The sequence below is a fragment of the Stegastes partitus genome, unplaced genomic scaffold (genome assembly GCF_000690725.1).
Source record: "Stegastes partitus isolate 25-593 unplaced genomic scaffold, Stegastes_partitus-1.0.2 Scaffold2051, whole genome shotgun sequence".
Classification (NCBI taxonomy): Eukaryota; Metazoa; Chordata; class Actinopteri; family Pomacentridae; genus Stegastes; species Stegastes partitus.
The window spans coordinates 82577-103180 of record NW_007579782.1 but is presented as its reverse complement, the minus strand read 5'-3'; the positions used below and the strand labels follow the sequence as shown (position 1 = coordinate 103180).

General features: G+C 39.5%; 2 protein-coding genes across 2 annotated transcripts; both read left to right on the top strand.

Annotated features, from left to right (window-relative positions):
* The first annotated feature begins 682 nt into the window (after nucleotides 1-682).
* On the top strand, nucleotides 683-2585 carry LOC103373718 (2',5'-phosphodiesterase 12-like). Its single transcript, XM_008303683.1, has 2 exons — nucleotides 683-945; nucleotides 1941-2585. Exons 1-2 carry the CDS (start codon nucleotides 823-825, stop codon nucleotides 2058-2060), a joined length of 243 nt encoding a protein of 80 aa, XP_008301905.1. The 5' UTR covers nucleotides 683-822; the 3' UTR covers nucleotides 2061-2585.
* A 3383-nt stretch (nucleotides 2586-5968) lies between these two features.
* On the top strand, nucleotides 5969-19930 carry gmppb (GDP-mannose pyrophosphorylase B). The gene is made up of 10 exons (XM_008303682.1): nucleotides 5969-6048; nucleotides 7730-7923; nucleotides 8001-8081; nucleotides 9061-9109; nucleotides 9254-9396; nucleotides 11104-11262; nucleotides 11401-11479; nucleotides 14881-15008; nucleotides 15089-15271; nucleotides 16729-19930. Exons 2-10 carry the CDS (start codon nucleotides 7795-7797, stop codon nucleotides 16858-16860), a joined length of 1083 nt encoding a protein of 360 aa, XP_008301904.1. The 5' UTR covers nucleotides 5969-6048; nucleotides 7730-7794; the 3' UTR covers nucleotides 16861-19930.
* The last annotated feature ends 674 nt before the right edge of the window (nucleotides 19931-20604 follow it).

Here is a 20604-nt window from a genome sequence, read left to right as displayed (position 1 = left end):
AAAAAAAAAAAAAACGCCTCTCAGGGCTCCAGACTGCGACCTACAACCTGGATATGAATGTGTGGGTTCAACTTTCATGTGGTCGCATTTGTACAAGTGCATGATGATTGTTAAGCTGATTTGGTGACCAGACGGGAAGCTGTTGTGTTTACTATTTTTATCTTTTTCAGTGGCTTTGTCCGTCTCCCCTGTCTGATGTGTGAACCAATCCATTAGCAATAACGAAACTAAAATGCAAATACATTACAATACATTTTTACAGCGATGAGAGTTTTGACTTCACAGCGTCAGAAGAACATGATCAACTGTGGTGCTGACATTTAAAATGCTCTCCACACATGTGAATAAAATGACTCAGGGCCAACTTCGGCAACTCTGTCATAAAATGCCTTATTTTTGCTCTTTTCTAATTAATTTTCATTCACACACCTGATTGACCTGCAGCTGCCTTCGTCTGCACGTGAGGCGTTTAGGGAACACCTGTAAAATATAGAGTCTATCATCAAGTGAGGAGCTTAGCCTGTGCACAGTTTATAGCAGAGATGTCAGACAGCCTCACTGAACAGACTGATGAAATGAATGCATTTCCTAAGTAAAATATTTTACAAATATCCAGTCTCAGAGCAGGTTTACGTGTTTGTCAAACAGAAATGGAACTAACTCGGTGAATCTTGTGGTAGAAAATGCAGCAGTGTTGATTGCGGCGCTGTGTGAGTCCGGTGTGCTGGTCTGGTCACAGGTGTGTTCCAGCTGCTCAGTGAGGCCGTGGTTCCTCAGGATCATGCCGACTGGAGCAGCTCGGGGCCGGAGGAGGCCTGCAGCATGGAGCTGCCCTCTGGCTTCCCCCCTCTGCTGAGCGCCTGCGGTCAGCCGGCCTACACCAACTACGTGGGAGGATTTCACGGCTGCCTGGACTACATCTTCATACAGCAGGACAGAATGCAGGTACTGATGCTGATTCATGAGAACAACTTGATCCAACACGGTTAATTAGCTGCATTCCACCAGCGCGAACCCGGTACTAGTTCAGGATTAGTTTTAGTGCTGGTTCAGAGCTGGTTTAATTGGTGAACCTCCAAAGAGCCAGTTTGCTTTTCCACAGAGCCACAATGGTGCTGCATCATTACATAACTGTATATGAACACAGTTTCACTAATGAAGCTCCCTCAGATTATTCTGATCACCACTGGAGAGCCAATGAAGTCATTATTTGTCTTATTTTTCTGCTGGTCGAGGTTTTACTATTGCCAGACGTTTATAAAATGTCTTTGCAAACAGCAGTTAGTGTTTGTAAAAGTCAAATTCACGTCACATGTTAAGATATTTCCATCCATCCATTATCTATACACTGCTTAATCCTCACTAGGGTCGCGGGGTAAGAAGATGTTTAATTGAATTTTAATTTTTACCACAATGCCCTACCTGAATTCTTGCATCTTAATTACATGCAGTATGTACATCTTAAATATTACTCAATAGAAAATATTGCTTTACATATTCTGGTTTGAAATTTGCGTTTTTAATTTACAAGTATCCTGTGTTTTAGTCGCATATTTGGCTTTTTTTTTTTTTAGCTAAAGAGCTGGAAAATTAAGCATCTTGTGGGTATTTTTTTTTATTTTGGATAAACTGTAATACATTAAATTTGAAATACTTGCTTACAAAAAAGTTAGTTTTATTAAACTTTGCTACTGATTCATGACAAGTGGTGCCACAAGAACAAAAATATTGCTAGACAGCCTAATGTAAGTGACACAAAGTGGCAATATTTAAAAAAATTAAAAACAAACCTGATATATCACATCATTAAAAAAAAATGTTTCAAGTAATAAAGCAGAAGGCCCCTGATGATTCTGGATGTATTCACCCATCAGTCATTTAAGTCCTGAAAGAAATGAGTGATGATGTGGTCAAACTGGATCGCTGCTACGTCTGTGCAGGTGGAGCAGGTGATTCCTCTGCCCAGCCACCAGGAGGTCACCACCTACGAGGCCCTGCCCAGCGTGGCTCACCCCTCCGACCACATCGCCCTGGTCTGTGACCTGCGCTGGAACCTCTGACCTCCAAACTCGAAGCTCCTGGAAAAGCAGGCTGCCACACTTTGCCTTTTGAAGCTTTAAAATGTGTTCTTGCAGGTTTGCTGAAGAACATTCAAGTGAAACCTGGACAAACAGAGACATGAGGACAAGTGTCTCAACTACAGCATGATGAGTTGTAATTAAGTTTATATGACATTATATACGGTCCTTATTAGACAGTAATGAATTTTCATCACTGATATTCAGTGTTGAGGTGTGAAAGGCAATTCATTGAACAGTTATTGTTTTTTAAAGAGAATCTATTACTGTTAGAGTGAAATGCTCAACTGGTTTGATAATTATTGTCATTTTGAGTTCATATTGCCGACAGAAGAGATGAAACCTTCTGGTTCTTCCTCTTAAACAGCTGTTATTAAAGACTTTAATTCTGCTGTGACATGGTTCATTAATAAATATGAACATTTTATTCTAAGTATTTATTGATATGGCCACATTTGTTGCTCAGTGAGGACTTTGTTTTAATAAAGCTTCACTGGACAGCGTTAACTTCTGCAGTTGTTGATGCTTTGTTGTGCTTTCTGTTTGCACTAAAAGGCAACACGAGAGGATTTCAATCTATAAGAACCTGAAAGGGGGCTGCCGTCATTTCTTTGTTTGCTTGAGTCACTTTTATCTCAGGATGAAATATCCACGTGAAGCTCATCTCATAGTACAGTGGAAAATCATTAGCATCAGGGAAACAAACAGACGTAATGTTAGAAAACACAAAAACACTCCATGAACATCGTTGGTTGTGGCTTTAGACTTCATAATTTATTAAACTAAGTTGTTTCAATATTGTAATGAGTAAAATAATTTGATATGCTGGGTTGTTCTAGTAACTTGTTAATTGAGGTTTTTGAAATACAAACATTTTGATGTAGTCCCACATTTTATTTAGTTTATCTTTTTAAACAGCTTTATTCAGACACTGGAACAGGAACATTGTTTACACATAAACAGCAGTTACACATAAATTACAAGGTATGGCCACACGATCTGCCAAGTTAGAGTGACAGAACGACAGGTGGACTTTGTTAAGGAGTAAAAACTATGAGCCGCATAGTCTGTCATTAGTGAGATGGAAAAATAAGTGGACTTTAATAGAGAGCTCAAAATCATGAGCCACCATCTGCTCCAGAGGCAGAACGATGAGTGGACATTGTTCGGGCAGCTAGTCTTACAAGTCAGTTTTGAAAGGTTTATTCCACCCAAAATACTACTTATTACAATGATAATAATAACTTGGTTGCATTTGGTCAACTGGTGTAATGAACATACTTATTAACAGGCAGGATGATGATGGACTCTGCTGCTGTGGTCTCTGTGGTCTGTAGCCCAGATGCAGCAGTCTGAGTGTGTTCAGAGCTCTCAGGACCCACCGACAGGTCGCTGGTGTCACCTGCTGAGCTGGATACTGAACACAGCAGCAGCATTCATCGCCATGATGGAAGAGGATCACAACATGACTACTAATTGTGAATCGTTTTTTAGTTTAACATCATAAAACAAATAAACGTTTGTTTAAATCGTTTTATTGTTTAATGTTATAAACATTTTTGCTGCCTTTGTTTGTACAGCAAAGCTGTTGGTGACTCGCTGAACTGTGAAAAAAACGATGTTTTAAGTCGTCATTAAACCTGCAAACGGTCACGTTTTACCTCACAAAGGCTTCAGTAAAACCAACGTTTAGCTTGTTTATGTGTTAAACTGAGTCACAGTGAGATTTGGCAGCAGAGCTCAGAGATGATGATAAATAACTACAGACCCAGGACATCAAATTCTAAATGTCTTAGTCCAGTTCTAGGACTAGGCCTAGTTTATGTCTATTTATATTTGCAAAATGATATGAAAATATTCAATTTGACCAACTATTCTCTCTTTATTTGAAGATGCACATAACAATTTAACAGAGCCATCCCCATAAGGTTCACTGAGGGCCTTTGTTGGTAATATCAGTGGACATAACAGGTTGTAGTGGGGTTTTTGTATTTGTTTTTTGCAAAATCTGAGTTCCAGAAAATAATTGTTTCTGTACCTAATGTTTCTATAAAGCCAGCAGTGATAATGTTGTCTGTCCACTAGTTCAGTGAAGTGGAGGAATCTTGCAGAGGGCTGGACAAAGAGCTGAAGACAGAAGGGAGACAATTCAGTCAGCGCTCACAGCTCACAGCAGAACTGGGCTGATTGGCATAAATGTTAAAAATGAAATATGTTTGGCCAAAGCATAAAAGTGAATCATGTACAGTTTATCAGATATATCATTGTTATATCTACATATGTGTGTTGATGTCTGTTTCTGTGTCTCTCTCAGGAGGTAGTGAGATCAGCACAAAAAATGTGTGTGTGTGTGTGTTATTGCTTTAATATTTTATTTAATGTTATTGTATAAAATAAACAAATATATAATTCTGCCTTCACAGTTGTCCTTGTGTTTCGTCTCTTTTCAACCCTTCAAACTGTCCTGTTTGAGATCCACAGACCATTCATAAAAATGCGTTCATAACTTTTCGAGTTATCTTGCAAAGAAACAAACAAACAAACAAACAAACAAACAAACAAACAAACAAACAAACAAACAAACGCCGGCTAAAACGTAACCTCCTTGCCGGAGGTAGAAAGTGTAAATTACAACATTAAAAGCTGTCAGACTGACAGACCGCTGCTGTAATGTGACTTTTTCCATCGTCTTCTTATGTAAATCAGGAATATTGCATCCGCCTCCCATCGCCACGCTGTTTTTCTCTGATTGGTCAGAAGTAATGAAGGGGCGGGGACAGTGTGTGTAGGACATACCACTACGTAATACGTGGGGGGTGCATGGGACAGTTTGGATAACGTTGACGGAACAGGTGTAACAGCAGTGATGTTTGATGTGTTCATGATGGTGAAGTTTAAAGACTACATCTTCAGAATTAATTTATTATGTAATGCACGGGATTATGCGGTTTTCATTTTAGACTCCATTTAATTTGAACATCCCCAAGTCAAAGACGGCCGTTAGGATCGACCATTAAGATCCCCAGAATGTAACCGTTCAGACCAGAAACAGAAGGATTTGGCCTTTAAAATAAGTGCATGATATCGGCTTGGTGCAGTGGGGTTGGTTGTCTCTAAAGTCATTGTCACGGCAAAGTCAGTGATTATAGGAATTGTTTCATGTAAAATTATGGATCGATTTTATTTCCTGTTTGTTTGGTGTTTTGTTTTACAAAGGCAAAGTGTAAAAATAAAACAAAATACTGTAATCCATCCATTATCTATACACCGCTTAATCCTCACTAGGGTCGCGGGGAGGCTGGAGCCTATAAAATACTGTAATATAATGTTTAATTACCGTCTGATAAATTAGTTTAATTATTTCACATTCAGTCCAAGACCTTACACATTTTAAACAGAGAAGCCCACCAATCCAAAGTTCCTTTTGGATTCCCTTTGAGCAAGCAGTCAGCAACAGGGAGAAAAAAACAAAAAAACAAAACAAACAAACAAACAAAAAAAACAAACAGCAACCCAGAACCAGACTCAGGGAAGGAGGCCACCTGAGAGTGGGGATGAGGGGCGTGGGGGACAGGAGGGGTTGTAGCAGGAGAGAAGATGGAAGAACAAACAAGCAATACATAAGAGAGCATAACAATACTGTCATTGTCCATAATTATTGTACATTTTCTTACCTTAATTTTACCTAAGATGATAGATAGATAGATAGATAGATAGATAGATAGATGTAGTTTTAAAAAAAATCTTATTTTATCTTATAAGATGAAAGCATTCAAAAATAGCGTCCAAACCCCCCTACTATTATTTTGAAAAGTCAAACCGGACTCTGTATGTGTGACGATGTGACAATTGACGCAACGCGGCGGCACCGGAAACAAACACGGAATTCTTGTTTGGACGATCTTACGTGTCATTCCAAGAGTTTCAGTGATTCACAAACCTGGTGAGGACTTCTGCTGAACAAACCCAGGTGAGTTTTTATCCTTTTTATTAACTCACACACAGACTGAAGACTTTAGCAGCCGAGTGCGAACCAGCCAGCAGCCGGTTTGTTGCTCTACATTAAGTCAGAGGCAAGTTAGCTCGCTCAGCTAACGTGAGCTAACTGCAATCAGTTCAATGAAACCAAAACATGAGCGCAGTCTGTGCTGGTCTCTGGGCTCACTGTTTACACTCAAACACAAAAGTTTTAACACATATATCGTCGACATGTTCTATATAAGACGAGGAATCCACTGTGATGCTAACACGGCTAAGTTAGCAACTTCTGCGGTGTTGGAATTAGTTTTAATCTGTGGTGTCCCTGTGATTTTGTAAACACGTTACAGGGCTTTAAAAAGGACACCAACACTGGTGGGAATGAATGAAATCTTGTGATCTAAGGCAACAACATGACTAACAGCCTGAATATTAAGGAGACAAATGTTTCCCATCTATAGGCTCATCAATTTAAGAATTCAGATTTGAGTCTGGTTGACGAAGTTAGAAAGTGATTCTGTCAGAACTGTATGGAAGACAAAATTCAGTGAACCTGTAATATGCTATAACCAACTATATTGTACTTTATTTAGCCATAGCTATAATCTGCAGAAAATCGTCTGTGCCACTCCTACTAAAAGTTTTTAACAAGTTTCGACAGGTGCACTTTTGTGTTTTGACCCAAACAAGGATGGAAACTGAGATGTGAGCAGTTCAATCTATGTTCATAGTCCTTGTTTGGACATCCCACCTGCCTCTCGCCCACTATCGTCCCACTATCGTCCCACTGTCATCCCGCTGTCATCCCAGTGTGATCAGCCCCTCCGACCTACAGGATGAGCAGGCAGAGCTGATGCAGTAGAAGATTTTATGCTGCTCCTCCTGGTGGTTTTCAGCCGTCGCCAAATATTGATAGCAATTACATTTTTCAACCAGTTTTGTTAGTTGTTTAATTAATTTAAGTATAATTGACATTTTTGTTTATCAAATAGTTGGAAATAATAGAAAAAAAACCCATAGATTCCTGTCAAACACAACATGGCCTCATTGCCTTTCCTTTAACGCTAATACTTACTGTTGCGTATCTTGACCCCCAAAAGGCTCCTCGTGGACTCGGACACATCGTGGCATAGATAGAAAGTAGTGTCTTTCTTTGGCCAAGTGCATGAATGGAGAAACCTGAAACTCATTCCTCTTAAAGAATAGTTTAGTTTTTACCGACAAGATGTCACGTCACTGTCTGCTCTATTTTTAGCCTTGCTGCCATCAGTGACTAATAGAGCGAATGAGTTCAGCCACAGCCAGGTGAAGAGACACAGCCTCCTGAAGTTATGAGATTTTAAAACTCAAGCAAACTCCTAAAACAATGTGTATTTGAAAAAAAAAAAAAAAAAAGAGCAGAAACTTAACTAATAATAAAATAAAAACATGTTGGTCATGAACTTTGACCACTGAGCTGTGCCTCTCTTTTGTCTTGCAGGTTGTAGTTAACATTTGATTCATTCATTTGAGAGACAGTTTGCTGGACTTTAGAATGTGACAAATATGTTCTTAGAGGCATAAAAATGAATTCTATTTGTAAATTACTCAGAGTCAGTAATCTGTCACAGAAACCACATCGTCGAAAACATCCGCTTCTTTCATCATTGTAGGTTTTTCTTCTTTCTGTTCAGGCAGGTTGACGTCTCCTTATTGATGAACTGTGTCCGCCTTGGTAACTGTTGCTAACAGCAGAAGCATGAAGGCTCTGATCCTGGTTGGGGGCTACGGGACCCGGCTGCGACCGCTCACCCTGAGCGTCCCCAAACCGCTGGTGGAGTTCTGCAACAAACCCATCCTGCTGCACCAGGTGGAGGCGCTGGTCAAGGTATGGAGCAGACTTTGAACTGTACAGCTCACAGGTTGCTCTGAGCTCTGCTGATCGGTTCTTGTGTGTGTCTGCAGGCCGGTGTGGACCATGTGGTTCTGGCTGTGAGCTACATGTCAGAGCTGCTGGAGAGAGAGATGAGAATCCAGGAGCAGAGAGTACGTACAACAAAACACCCCCCTGACACAATGTAGGGCTTAGAGGAGTGGTCCACAACACTCACTGTTTATTATTGGCTTGGAGTTGTTGTTTAATAGAACATGCTGATAGGTGAACATTTTTATTCATTCACGTTCAAAAAATAAAAACAATAAAAACTGTTCAGTTGGCCAAAATTCTTGCTGTAAAATTTCAAGCTAAGAACTCTGAGCTGTTTACTCTCAAGTATAAAACTAAATGTTTATTAAATCCTCTGAACAATATTCGGAATTAACCGTTAAAGCCAGCAGTACAGTTTAAGTGTTAGAACTTCACAAAGTAATGTGTCTGTCTACACTGAGGAGAGCCGTCGTATTTTACTAAACCTTACTGACTTATTAGAGGACAAAGCAAGCAGGAGCTTCGTGCTGACATTCAGTGTGAGCTCCACATTCACAGCTCCTGGCTGCAGGAATTAAAACATGGAGTGTGAGTTTACACTTCATACAGGATTCATAACAATCACACAGCGTCTGCAGCTTTAAAGGCTAACGCTGCTAGCATGCTAAAGGTGGTAAACAACTGGTGCGCTGCCAGAATGTTCCTGGTGGAACTCAAGTTTCTATTCCAGGAGGTGACGACATAAAGTAATTGCTTGGATCACAATTATATATATCTCTATCTGTGGATAGATAGATTTAAATGGTTTGATACATATATTTAAATCAAATTTTCAGCAAATGCCTCCTGACTGTATTTTTATGACATGATTATTTGATTATTGTTCATTACGTTACAGCAGCACCTTGGCCACTTCTTTTTTTTTTTTTTTTAAGGGTGGACAGTGGTTGGTGATGAATCTTTAGTTATAAACATTTGAAAAGGTGATGAAGCAATAGGGAATTTTTTTTTCTTCTACTCATGTTTTTCAGTAAGTATTTGATCTGATGATACTGATTATTCTGCAGTATCCTGAACGTTTCTCTGTTTTCTCCTCAGCTCGGGATTCATATCTCTCTGTCTCATGAGAAGGAGCCTCTGGGAACTGGTGAGCTTCTTCCACATTAACTGGGCAAATAACTTTTGTGCATGGTGGCACTGTCGTGTTTAAACAGGACACACATAGAAGCATTTCTCTCCATGGGGTGTAAAGGAACCCACAACATTTTTACAAATGATTGTGTTTCCACAGCGGGTCCTCTGGCTTTGGCTCGAGAGTTGCTGAATGTGGACAACGAGCCGTTCTTTGTCCTTAACTCGGACGTCATCTGTGATTTTCCCTTCAAAGATCTGCTTCAGTTTCACCACAACCACGGCAAGGAGGGAACCATCGTGGTGAGAGAGACAGAATGGGTTTTACTTTCAGCTGCTGCAGTATGGTCATGTCAGGTTTTAGTGATTTTACATAAAAGACAGTTGACAAAACAGAGTGACATTTTTGGTTTGTCAGTGCAAAAAGATAAAGTCCATCCACCAGAAGATGATCCAGTCAGACTGAAAGCAAACATTTAAAATGATTCATAGAAAAAACAGATTTATTTGGAAAGCTGCAGCTGGTTTATCAGTCCAGTGTCAGAATCTATTAATGTGTGTTTACAGATTTTCCAAACCAGTGTTTATTTTCTGCTCTCTGGGAGAGTCGACGGTTTTTACATTTTCCCTTTCATGGTGATGAACAGGTTTTAGTAAACATTAATAGTTCTGTTGCAAAATAATCCTCGGCTTCATCCGCCGTGTTCGCTGTGAGAAAATCTATCATTTACTGAATTTTTCATTTTGATTTGCTAGATTTTTGAAACACACTAGTAGAGTACAAAACATCAATAACATTCTGAAAATGTCTATTTATTTTGAGATGATATGCCAGTCCGGAACGGTCGAATACGTCCACCAGTGGGTGATTCAGGCACACTGAAAACTGTTTCCCTTAATCTCTAGTAGGGTGCAAAGTCAGCATAGAGACACAACAGACACATTAATGGGACACACACTGGGGTAAAATGAACTGGAATTATCCTTAAAACTGAATTTTGATGAGTGAATTCGTGAAGCAGGGACTTAAAACTGCTGAAACAGAATTTAAACTTTAACATCAATGAGTGTTTTCCTGGAGTGTCTTTTCTGACTATTTGCCTCTACAGGTCGGCTACCGTATGTGACCACGTCAGTCAATAAAATAAAAGCATTTACTTCGGTTAGGCACTAAGCACATACAGAATCCCACCATCATGGTTCTGATGTTGTCAGATTCAGAACGATGTCCTCGACACAGCTGTGAAACAACGTCTCTGCTCCCAACGTTTAATGGTTGGATACATGTAGAAACACAGCAGTTTCGCAATACTAAATGTTTTTCTTCCCTTGATGTAAAAGCTAATATAAGAAATGCTGAAAGATCTGGATAGACTGCTCAGAAAAAATAAAACCGATGTATAATAAACTAGATAAACGTAAAATAAAAGGTAGTAAAATGACCCTGAAAATAGCCTCGGGCTCCTAGAATTGATGCTTTTAAGTTCTGAAAATGAAACCAACTGATAATTAAAACACCATAAATTTCTATAATACAAGGTTTCCCCCTTATTTCATCCATTATGTCTCTATGAATAAATAGAAGAAGCACAATTTTACTTTCTGAGTCAACACATTAGAGAACCATGTAAAACGTATCCATGATTCATTTTTTTGTAAAATGTTAATGACTTTTCATTGAAGACAAATTTGAGATGTTCGGACTTTTTGTGTGAAATTTACAGAGTCAGGAACAAAAGGATAAAGACAGTTTAGACGTGTAATCAATGTTGGTAGATGCCCCGAAGTGTCCAGGGGTAATTAAGCAACCCAACAAGGCCAATATGGGCAGTTTAAAATTAATTTTTAATAAAGAATTTAGATGTTCACTTTCTAGTTAGTTCAGTGTGTCTGCTGGACGCGGGGCATTATTACACTAAAATGAATGGATGAAATGTACAAAAACAAATCTGACCCAGTAGAAAAAGCCCAGTGTTAAACCAGATATGATGCTGGTGGATGTGTGTGCAGGTAACGCGGGTGGAGGAGCCCTCTAAGTACGGCGTGGTGGTGTTTGAGACGGACAGCGGGAGGATCCATCGCTTCGTCGAGAAGCCGCAGGTGTTTGTGTCGAACAAGATTAACGCCGGCATGTACATCTTCAACCCCAGCATGCTGAGCAGGATCCAGGTGAACCCCTCACACACTCTGTTTTACTGGTTGAGTTTTGAAGTGTTACATTATAGAGTGTAGTTGTAGCTGTGGATCATGGTGTACAGATTGTTTTGTGTGTGGTTGTGACTTCCTCTCATGTGTGTTTGTGTGCAGCTGAGACCAACGTCCATAGAGAAAGAAATATTTCCAGTCATGGCGGAGGAGGGACAGCTGTACGCCATGGAGCTGCAGGGTAACTACGACTGCTTTCTTTTTCTTTCTTCGTCATCTTTTTTCTTTCTGCTGTCTCTTTCTTCTCTGCTCATCAAAGACACATCATCTCATCATCCCTTAAACACATTTTCCCACTGTGGGAATATTAAAGGCTTATCTTATCTTAAACCCAGCACTTCTCCTCCACATGCCTAAAAACAGCTTAATCTCACCTCTCTTTGTCCTTCTGATGTCCTCATCGCTAACTCAGTGCAGATTTTAGCATCTTGAACCCTGCTGCCTCCGTCTCCAGCCGTGTAACATCGCTGGCTGCAGCACTAACTTGTAAACCTTCTTTTTCGCTGCTACTGGTACATTTCTGTCACAAATCACTTTTGATATTCTTCGCCACACATTTCACCCTGCCAGCTCTCTCTCTCTCTTTTTTTCATCAGATTTACAGCACAGTACTACAATATGAGGGGTGATCAAAAAGTTAAGAAACTGCACCTGTTAACCTCAAAAAAACAATTTTAATTTTGTGTAGAGCAGTGATGCAGTTCTCCCCGTGGAAATCCCTGGAGGTCCCATGAAATATGTCGAGCATGTCTGTCAGGATTTCTTAAACTGTGTCAAAATGGCGACTGTACTACTTCAGTTTCATGTCGGGGAAGAGGGAGAAGTTACAGGGAATAGAATCTGGTGAGCCGCGCAGTTGTATTGTCGTGGCCAAAACTGAAGTTGCAGTAAAACTCTGTGTTGACACTCGGACCCTGGGGGATTAATTCATCCCTTAATTTATCAAAACGATGCTCTGGGTGCTCTGACATGAGACTGCAGCTCTTTTACTGTGAAAACTGCTGCTGGGTCTCTGGCCACCAGTGATGATGCTCCACTTGAAGGCTGGATCGTCCATCTGCTGACTGACACAGAATGTGATGTTTTCTTCTCAGCTAAAGTTTGAGCACCATCACAGCTGTGCACCTAGCAGTGGACACAAAAACCTTTGTAACACTGGTACAGGTATTGATAGTGTGGTTTTCCGATTCGTGAGTTGCTGCTCACAAGCCACAAACTGTATTGGATGTCTTTGATCGCCCCTCATAGATCAGATAGTGCTGCAACTTCAGAGCAGACTCGTCAGTAGGAAGAACTGCGACTCAACTCTCTTTTGTTGAAATGCACCACTGACCACGTAACATAGAAACGTCGTATTTTGCTCATGGAGCCTTCAAAAACGTCCAAAGTTTCGAGTACATACACACAATGTTGTAGCAAGGAAACACTTTGACGTCCTTCTGTGCCGTTTTGAAAGCCAATCACTTAATTTTAGGTTGTGTTTTCATTTTAAATTCAAACAACTAAATGCCTTTATTTGAGCTAATTTAGTTTTAATTTCAGGAGGCTGTGCACTTCTTATATTAAAAAGAAAAGTTAACACATCAAATAGTGTTTATCTATTAGGCTGCATGTTAACATGTTTACTAGGCCTTTAAGTAAAATAAGAAAGTTGATCGGGTTGGAAATGTTTCCACTTCTGCCCCTGACAAATAGGCAGATGATAAAATTCAAAGATGAGTTTATACTTCGGGTTTGGAGGCATGGATCACTACGTTGTTGTTGCAGCGGACAAAAAAAACAAACATAAATTCAGATTGTTGCCTTTTATTTTAAAAAAAAAGAAAGAAACACTCAGAAGTATTTGATACCTCTACTCTCACAGTAAGTAGCTGATTATTAATTATGACAGATACTATCAAAAAGGAAAGATGAGCTGTTTACTCTCAGATATTAAATTTTTATTTTATTTTATTTAATTTTTTAAATGACTGCAACATGTATAATGAACTCCAAGTTACCCATTAAACCAGCAGTGCAGCACAACACTGCTTTCTCTTTCTGTTAACACGGAGATCACAGCCATCATGTCTGAATGAACTTTATTTAATTGTCAGTGGACAAAGTGACTGGTGCTTAGTTCTGATAAATATGAGTTTTGAAAATGCAGCTTGTGTCAGAAGAAGGTGCTGTTTCATCTAAGTGTTGGAGGCACTTCCTCTAGTGAAACACAGCAGTCAGTATAATGGAATACATTGTCTCTGTATAGTTGACCCGTGTGCCTGTTCTGGTCTCTGCAGCTCACAGCTCCACCAGACGTAAGTGTTTGGGCTTTTCTTCTCATCCGAGCTCACGTAGTTCTGGAGAGGAATCGATTGTAGAGAAGCACCGACACAGAAAAAAACAGGACGTTTGAAACCGGATCGGTCTTTATGCCCAAACCTGGATCAGAACAGACCAGAACCGACCGGTGTCTGTTGTTGGTGCTTCTCTAGATCCTCATCCCTCTCTGGGAGGCTGAAACAGTGGAACACCTAGCTGGGCAGTGAAACCTCCCTCCGTCCTGTAGTCTGGGCAGGCAGACTGGTCCCAGTAGTGGAGGGTTTGGTTCCCTCAGAAGCTCTGATCCATGAACTGTGAAAGAATGACAGAAGGTTCTTGTGATTTCCTGCAGCAGATTTATTGAACTATAGAATCACTTTATAGACATAGGATCCGTTTATTTATTTTGGCTTCATATGTATCTGGATCTATTATCAGAGCGACAAACCTTTAAAGGAAAAATACAATTTATTTCCCAGTAATGTGTCTGTTGTGTCTCTGTGCATCGGAAAGGCAACAAGTTGGAATAAACCAGAGTTACCTTGGAGCTCAAACCTGCAGGCTGGGGCAGAGTTTGCTTCACAACTACAGATTTATAATGTTCATATGATGTATTGATTGATTTTCAGATTATGACACGTTTCCTTTAGTTCTCTAAAAATCAGTTTAATGAGACAGATGTGTAGAGGATGGTCGAACAGACGCAGGCAAACTTGTGCTAGACTTCATTATGAGGTATGCAGATTTGCCCTTGAGGGTTTTAAGCATCCACATCGTAGTGTTTAACCATTTAATGTAAACCTTTCAGAATTTTATGATCCATTTATGATTGTGACTAAATAGTGTTTCAGCTTTCTGTATGTCATTGAAAATTTCCTTCTTGCACTCTGTAATACAGATGAAGGTCTAGTAGCAGAATACATGTATTTTTGTTTAGTTTATTTTTGTTAAGTTTAACAGTCTGGGAGATTTTCTGAAGCTTGAGGTTTTATCTACTAGAAGTCAATATGTTTCCCTCTTTTTTCATTTCCCTCAGTGCAGTGTTAGATTGACGGTTTGACTTCCAGATGGCCGTTAAAATTCAGTTTGTTTCTGGTAAATTGATCGCTGCAGTTATGAAAACTGATACGAGATAAAAAATTCTCTCCCTTCATGTTCAGTAACTCACCTGTTGGAAATCACAAGGAAACTCCTGCTTGTTTCCATGGTAACTAACTCCTCTCACTGTCTGTATGTCTGCATGTTGTGTGTCTGCCTGTCTTTCTTTCTGTCTGTCTACAGGTTTCTGGATGGACATCGGTCAGCCCAAAGACTTCCTGACAGGGATGTGTATGTACCTCCAGTCGCTACGACAACACGCTCCTGAGAGGCTACGCACAGGGCCTGGTTTCCTTGGCAACGTCATGGTGGTGAGTGCAGCTTGTTGACGCTATAATACAGGAAGTTGCTCCATGATGGGGATCGTCTGTGCTCACTTTCTCGCCTGCAGGACCCGACGGCGCAAATCGGGGAGAACTGCACCATCGGCCCGAACGTCACCATCGGCGCCGGCGTGGTCGTGGAGGACGGCGTGAGGATAAAGCGGTGCACGGTGCTGAAAGGGTCGAGGGTTCGGTCGCACTCCTGGCTGGAGAGCTGCATCGTGGGGTGGAGCTCCTCAGTCGGACAGTGGGTGAGTACGGGGAGGAGCTGATGGCATTTTCCAAACAAACGTCCAAATGTGAGCCAAAGAAGCACAGAGAGGGTTTACATCGGTCTGAGAGTGTCTAAAATCTCCTTAAAATATCAACTAGCACAAACAGGTGTATAATGATTTGTGGTTTACTGATGATGTTGTAGAGCGATGAGAAGTGGAAGAGTTTTAGAGAGTGCAATAAACTGTAGTCACAATGGTTTTTCCAAATATTTTTTTGTATTGTTGCATATTTCACTTAATTTTTAGATTTTTAGTGAAACATCCTGTAACTGTTGATTCCTTCAAGAGGCAGAAGATTTTAAAGTCCTGCTCCTCTGTGGAAACAGTACAGCCATGGCTAGAAGTAGAGAGAACTCAAGAATGTCTTTTGTACATATGACAAAGTTGGACTTAAACATATGTTTTAGTGAGACTGCTACAACAGCGTATTAGGGCTAATGTAGATTTCAAAAATCTAGGGGCGCCACTATAGCTCACCTGGTTGAGCTGGCGTCCCATGTGCAGGGCTACAGTCCCAATGTGGAGGTCATGAGTTCGCATCCCGCTCATGACCCTTTCCCACATGTCCTCCTCCATTCTTCTCCCCAACTTTCCTGTCTCTCTCTCACTACTACACTATCCAATAAAGGCACAAAGGCCAAAAAAATAACTTTAAAAAATAAAAATAAAAAAATTTATTAAAAATACTGAGCTGCAGGAGGAGGTAATTTTCCAAGAAAAAAACACAGAATTTCCAAGAATAAAGTCATTCATTGAGATTCAAACGGCAGCTTTACAAGAAAGAAAACTTAAATATTCTCTGACACTAAAATATATAAATTTACTAGACAAAAAACAAAAACAAAAACAAAAAACAAAAAGTAAAAGTTGGATATTGTTTAAATTAAATAAAAAAAATTACAAGGGAAAAAAAAAGCGTGGATATTCTGACAGTGAAGTTGTTAATTTAAATTTACAAAACTTGACTGTTCTGAGATTAGTTGGTAGTTTAGAGCAAAAAAACTTCTAAGAATGATGTCGGAAATTAAAAAAATTAAACCTTGGATATTCTTTGGGATTTAACTTTTAGATTTACTAGAAACAAATATGGGTGCTCTGAGGTTCAAGTCGTAAATTTATAAGAAAAAAACTCTTTCTGTCTTCTTTTGTGCTGTATAGCTGACTTATAATGTCATAAATGACAAAAATAGTTGGCCATAGTGTTGAAATTCTCTATTCATCTGACGACATGTTCAGAATTATAATCCAAACATATCAGGACTTTGACGTCAGTTGGAGATTTGTTGGTTCTGTTTGATCCCACAAAGTAAAGAACAGTTGATGAAGATTACTTTTACAATTCTTCTTGACTTGTCTCAGATTTATCTCGTGCTAGAAATGTAGAAGCTTGTCGCGGCTGCTGTCAGCTTCACTGATGACTCATCTGTTGTCAGGTGCGCATGGAGAACGTGACGGTGCTGGGGGAGGATGTGATCGTGAACGACGAGCTTTACCTGAACGGAGCCAACGTCCTGCCGCACAAATCCATCAACGAGTCGGTCCCAGAGCCACGAATCATCATGTAGTGTCGGGTGGAAGAGAAACTCCCGACGCCTTTTATATGAACTCGACTAAACACCCAAACTGTGCCAGAGAGGGGGAGAGAGAGGGACGAACAATCGGGGGAAGAAGGAGAAACAGAAGGCCGCTTTTTGTTCCTTTTTTTAATTGATTTGGACTCGTTTTAGCCCTGCTTGGCTGCACCTTCCAGCAGTAAGTCAAAACAGACAACAGGAAGGTTTATACTAGTTATAGAGGTCAAACGCCTGAATGTGGTGGATGATAAGTACGAGGGGGGAGGGTCTGATGGTGAGCGTGGAGTTAGAGAGCGACATGAACACTGCTGTTTAGACTCACTATGCATTTACACTTTGTGGACGGTTTCAGTGGACTGACGGAGCAAACCATGTTGAAATCATAACTAATGAAGCTGAGATTTGGATCAGACTTATGAAACAAAATGCAGTTTTCATCATCTCTAATGCTGCAGGTTATTAATGGGGACAGCAGAACTGTAGCTGTGAAAATGTGAACGTTTCAGCAAAGACGTAGGAACCATATTTGCATCTCCAGCAGATGAATGTAAAGCCTCTTTCTCATCACATCCCAACTTGTAATTTGGCCCATTTTTATATAGAAACACTGATGAGAGCTTTAATTAGAATCAATGTCAGTTTTGTGTTGTTGTCTTGAACGGTTTTTGTGTACGTTCTACAGTTACTGCACAGTAATAAAGTTTAGTTCAGCTTTAAATAAAAAGCTGCAGTTTATAGCACGTTTACATATGTTTCAGTGAGACTGCAACCACAGCGTATTAGGGCCATTGGAGGTACAACAACTTCTAAAAAATCAATAAAAATACTACTGAGCTGAAGAAGGAGGGTAATTTAGTAATTCAGGTCATAAGTTTATGACACAATCTTGGAAATTGTGTCTGAGTTTAAAGTCGTGAATGTTCTGGAGTAAACTTCTGATGGTCTTTGAGATTAAAGTGGTAAATTTATGAGGGGAAAAAAAAGACTATTCTCAGAGATTAAAGTTGTACATTTACAAAGAACTTAGACATTGTCTGACATTAAACTGGTAAATTTACAAGAAAGCACTTGGATGTTCTCGGAGATCAATTTTTTCTGATCGATGAAGTAAAAAAAAAAGGATGAAAATTCTGAAATGAAACATGTAAATGTACAAGAGGAAAAAACTCTGATATTCTCTGAAATTAAAGTTTTAAACTTGTGAAATAAAATAGGATATTCTGAGATTAAAGCCATGCATTTATGAGGAAAAAAAAGCTCTGATGTTTTCTGAAGTTTTACATTTTCAAGAAAAAAACTTGAATATTTCCTGACATTAAAGTCTGAAATTTATGAGGGAAAAAACAACAGCTCAGATCTTCTCTGAGATTGAAGTGGTGAATTGATGAGACTAAAACTCTGATTTGCTCTGAGATTAAAGTCAGAAATGTACAAGAAAAATAAACTTCTCTGAGATTAAATTTGTTTATTTTGTTTATTTATTTGTTCATTTAGTTTTTTAAGTTAGATGTTCTCTGAGATTAAAATCATAACTTTTGAAGGAAAAACTCAGATATTCCCTGAAAGCAAAGTCTTCAATACACACGACAAAAACTTGGATGTTCTCTGAGGTTTACAAGAAGTAAATTTCATTTTATTTTTTTTTCCTTTAAAAAAAAAAAAAAAAGGCGTTCCTGGGCTAAGATCACAGTGATTTCCTTGTTGCCAGATTTGAAAGTACATTTGATGAAGTCGTCCACTAAAGGAATAATACCTGGTATTTCTATTTTTTTTCCTCTTAATCTATAGTAATTTAATTGAATCATTTTAATATTACCCCCTCTTCCAGCTCAATAATTGTCTTTAAAAAAAAAAAGAAAATCTGCAGTGGCCTCAGTACGCTGTAGTCGACTGCATGTGGAATGATTTTGTTTCTTCAAAGACAGACTCCACTGACAAACTGGTTGAGCTCACCTTGCTGCAGTGATGTACAGGTGTATGCCAGGACCCTGTGACATCACAGTGGGGGCGTGGCTACAGGTGCAGCAGAAGTTTGAGGGAATTTATTCCTCGGATTAATTCTTATGAAAATTCTTTATCCCAAAGGAGACGTTGCTGGAGTTCAGGTCATGTATTTGTTCTCTGTACGGTGGCCATGTTGGGACATTTCATTGGTCTGAGCTGGACTTCTCAGCTGTACATCAATTAGCTACAGCTAGCTCGCTTAGCGTTTGTTAGAACGCTCCAGTTACCCTCTGTCAGACATCAGTTCCTGCTAGCTCCAGCTTTGTTGTGCATTTGGCTAAAACACAACATGCTGTGATGTCAACCTTCAACCTTTAAGCCAATGTGATCAAAAAGTATTTAAAGTACTCATAAAAGATGAAATCTGGATGTAGGCCATCAATAGTTTGAGATTGTTGGTCACCAGGTTGCATGTTTGTGGGTCAGACCGACATGATGCTACCTTTATATGGTTAAAGCCCTTCACTAAAAGGTGATAAACATGCAGATATTTAGCATGTTAGCACACTGTTTTAACATTCATCTCAAGTTGAGGCTGCTGGGAATTCACTGTTTACTAACTGAAATGTTGGTCAGTTAAAACCTGTTAGTGACACTAGATAAAATTCAGAATCACAGGATATGTCACAGACTGACTGATGCAGAATGCAACATCAGACATTTTAAATGATGTGCATTAATAAACATAAAGGGAACAGTCTGCTGGAGACAGCCTTGACTCCAGATTTGTGTTGTCCTTGTTGTAAAAACGAGACCTTTTAGTGTTAAATCATCGGACGCCTGATAAAGTGAAATAAATAGTTTCTGGAGCTTGTCCTCGTTTCAGTCGGCTCACAGGTCAGCACTGACGAGTCTTCTACATGTGACTCGTCCTCACTGACGGTGATCAAATGCAGAAGGTGGTTCAGACATTCAGCGCCGGACTGTTGTTGTGCAGTAAGTGATGAACTCTGTGAAAAACTCTACACATGTAAAGGCTTTTTGTCTGAATGAATGAAGTCAATTCCTGTTGTGAAGTCTTTTTTAAAAAGAGAATAATATAATCTACTGACAACATTTGTAACACGTCTGCTCTCTTTTTTTCTTTACTTTATTTGGGGGGATGTTTCACACATGATGATCAGCTTATTTATGAATGACATAACACACCACAACAAAACCTGAAAAGTTAGCATATAGAGACATACATATGTATCTATATATTTGTATTTATTTGTTTTATATCTGCTATTGATCCTGCAAGGGGAAATTCTCTTGGTCACACTGGAGGTCAACCCCTAGAGAAGAGAGGGTTAAGGGCCAAAGCTTGAGTCCTTTACAATCAGTAGCCCAAAGCCTCAACCCCTGAGCCACCACCACTATAAATATGCTGTATATACAGTTGTAAAGTCCATACATGTCTATCATGGCAGTCTTGAGTTTCCAATGACTCCCATAACTGCTAATTTTCTATGTTGGAATCAAATCAAGTCTTTGTTATAAAGAACAATCATGCATTTTAGCTCTTTTATAGATTTGTTATAGGTCGTCTGGAAATATGACAGAATCTGTTGGGTCAAAAATAAACATCCAGCAACTTGAATGATCAGTTTTGGTGATGTAGAAAGCTGTTAATCACATTTTCTGTGGCATGACCTCCTTGTGAGTGATTACAGTTGACTACAGCTGGTGACTCCTCTGAGCCAATTTAAAAAAGGCACATCTGATGCTCAGTGGACTCAGCCACAAACA

Bases quoted from the DNA above. Each gene is read 5' to 3' on its own strand.
- gmppb (XM_008303682.1), top strand. From the start codon at position 7,795: ATGAAGGCTCTGATCCTGGTTGGGGGCTACGGGACCCGGCTGCGACCG. The intron at 11,263-11,400 runs GTGAACCCCTCA...GTTTGTGTGCAG, and splicing joins GCATGCTGAGCAGGATCCAG to CTGAGACCAACGTCCATAGA. The intron at 15,272-16,728 runs GTGAGTACGGGG...ATCTGTTGTCAG, and splicing joins GCTCCTCAGTCGGACAGTGG to GTGCGCATGGAGAACGTGAC.
- LOC103373718 (XM_008303683.1), top strand. From the start codon at position 823: ATGGAGCTGCCCTCTGGCTTCCCCCCTCTGCTGAGCGCCTGCGGTCAG. The intron at 946-1,940 runs GTACTGATGCTG...ACGTCTGTGCAG, and splicing joins TACAGCAGGACAGAATGCAG to GTGGAGCAGGTGATTCCTCT.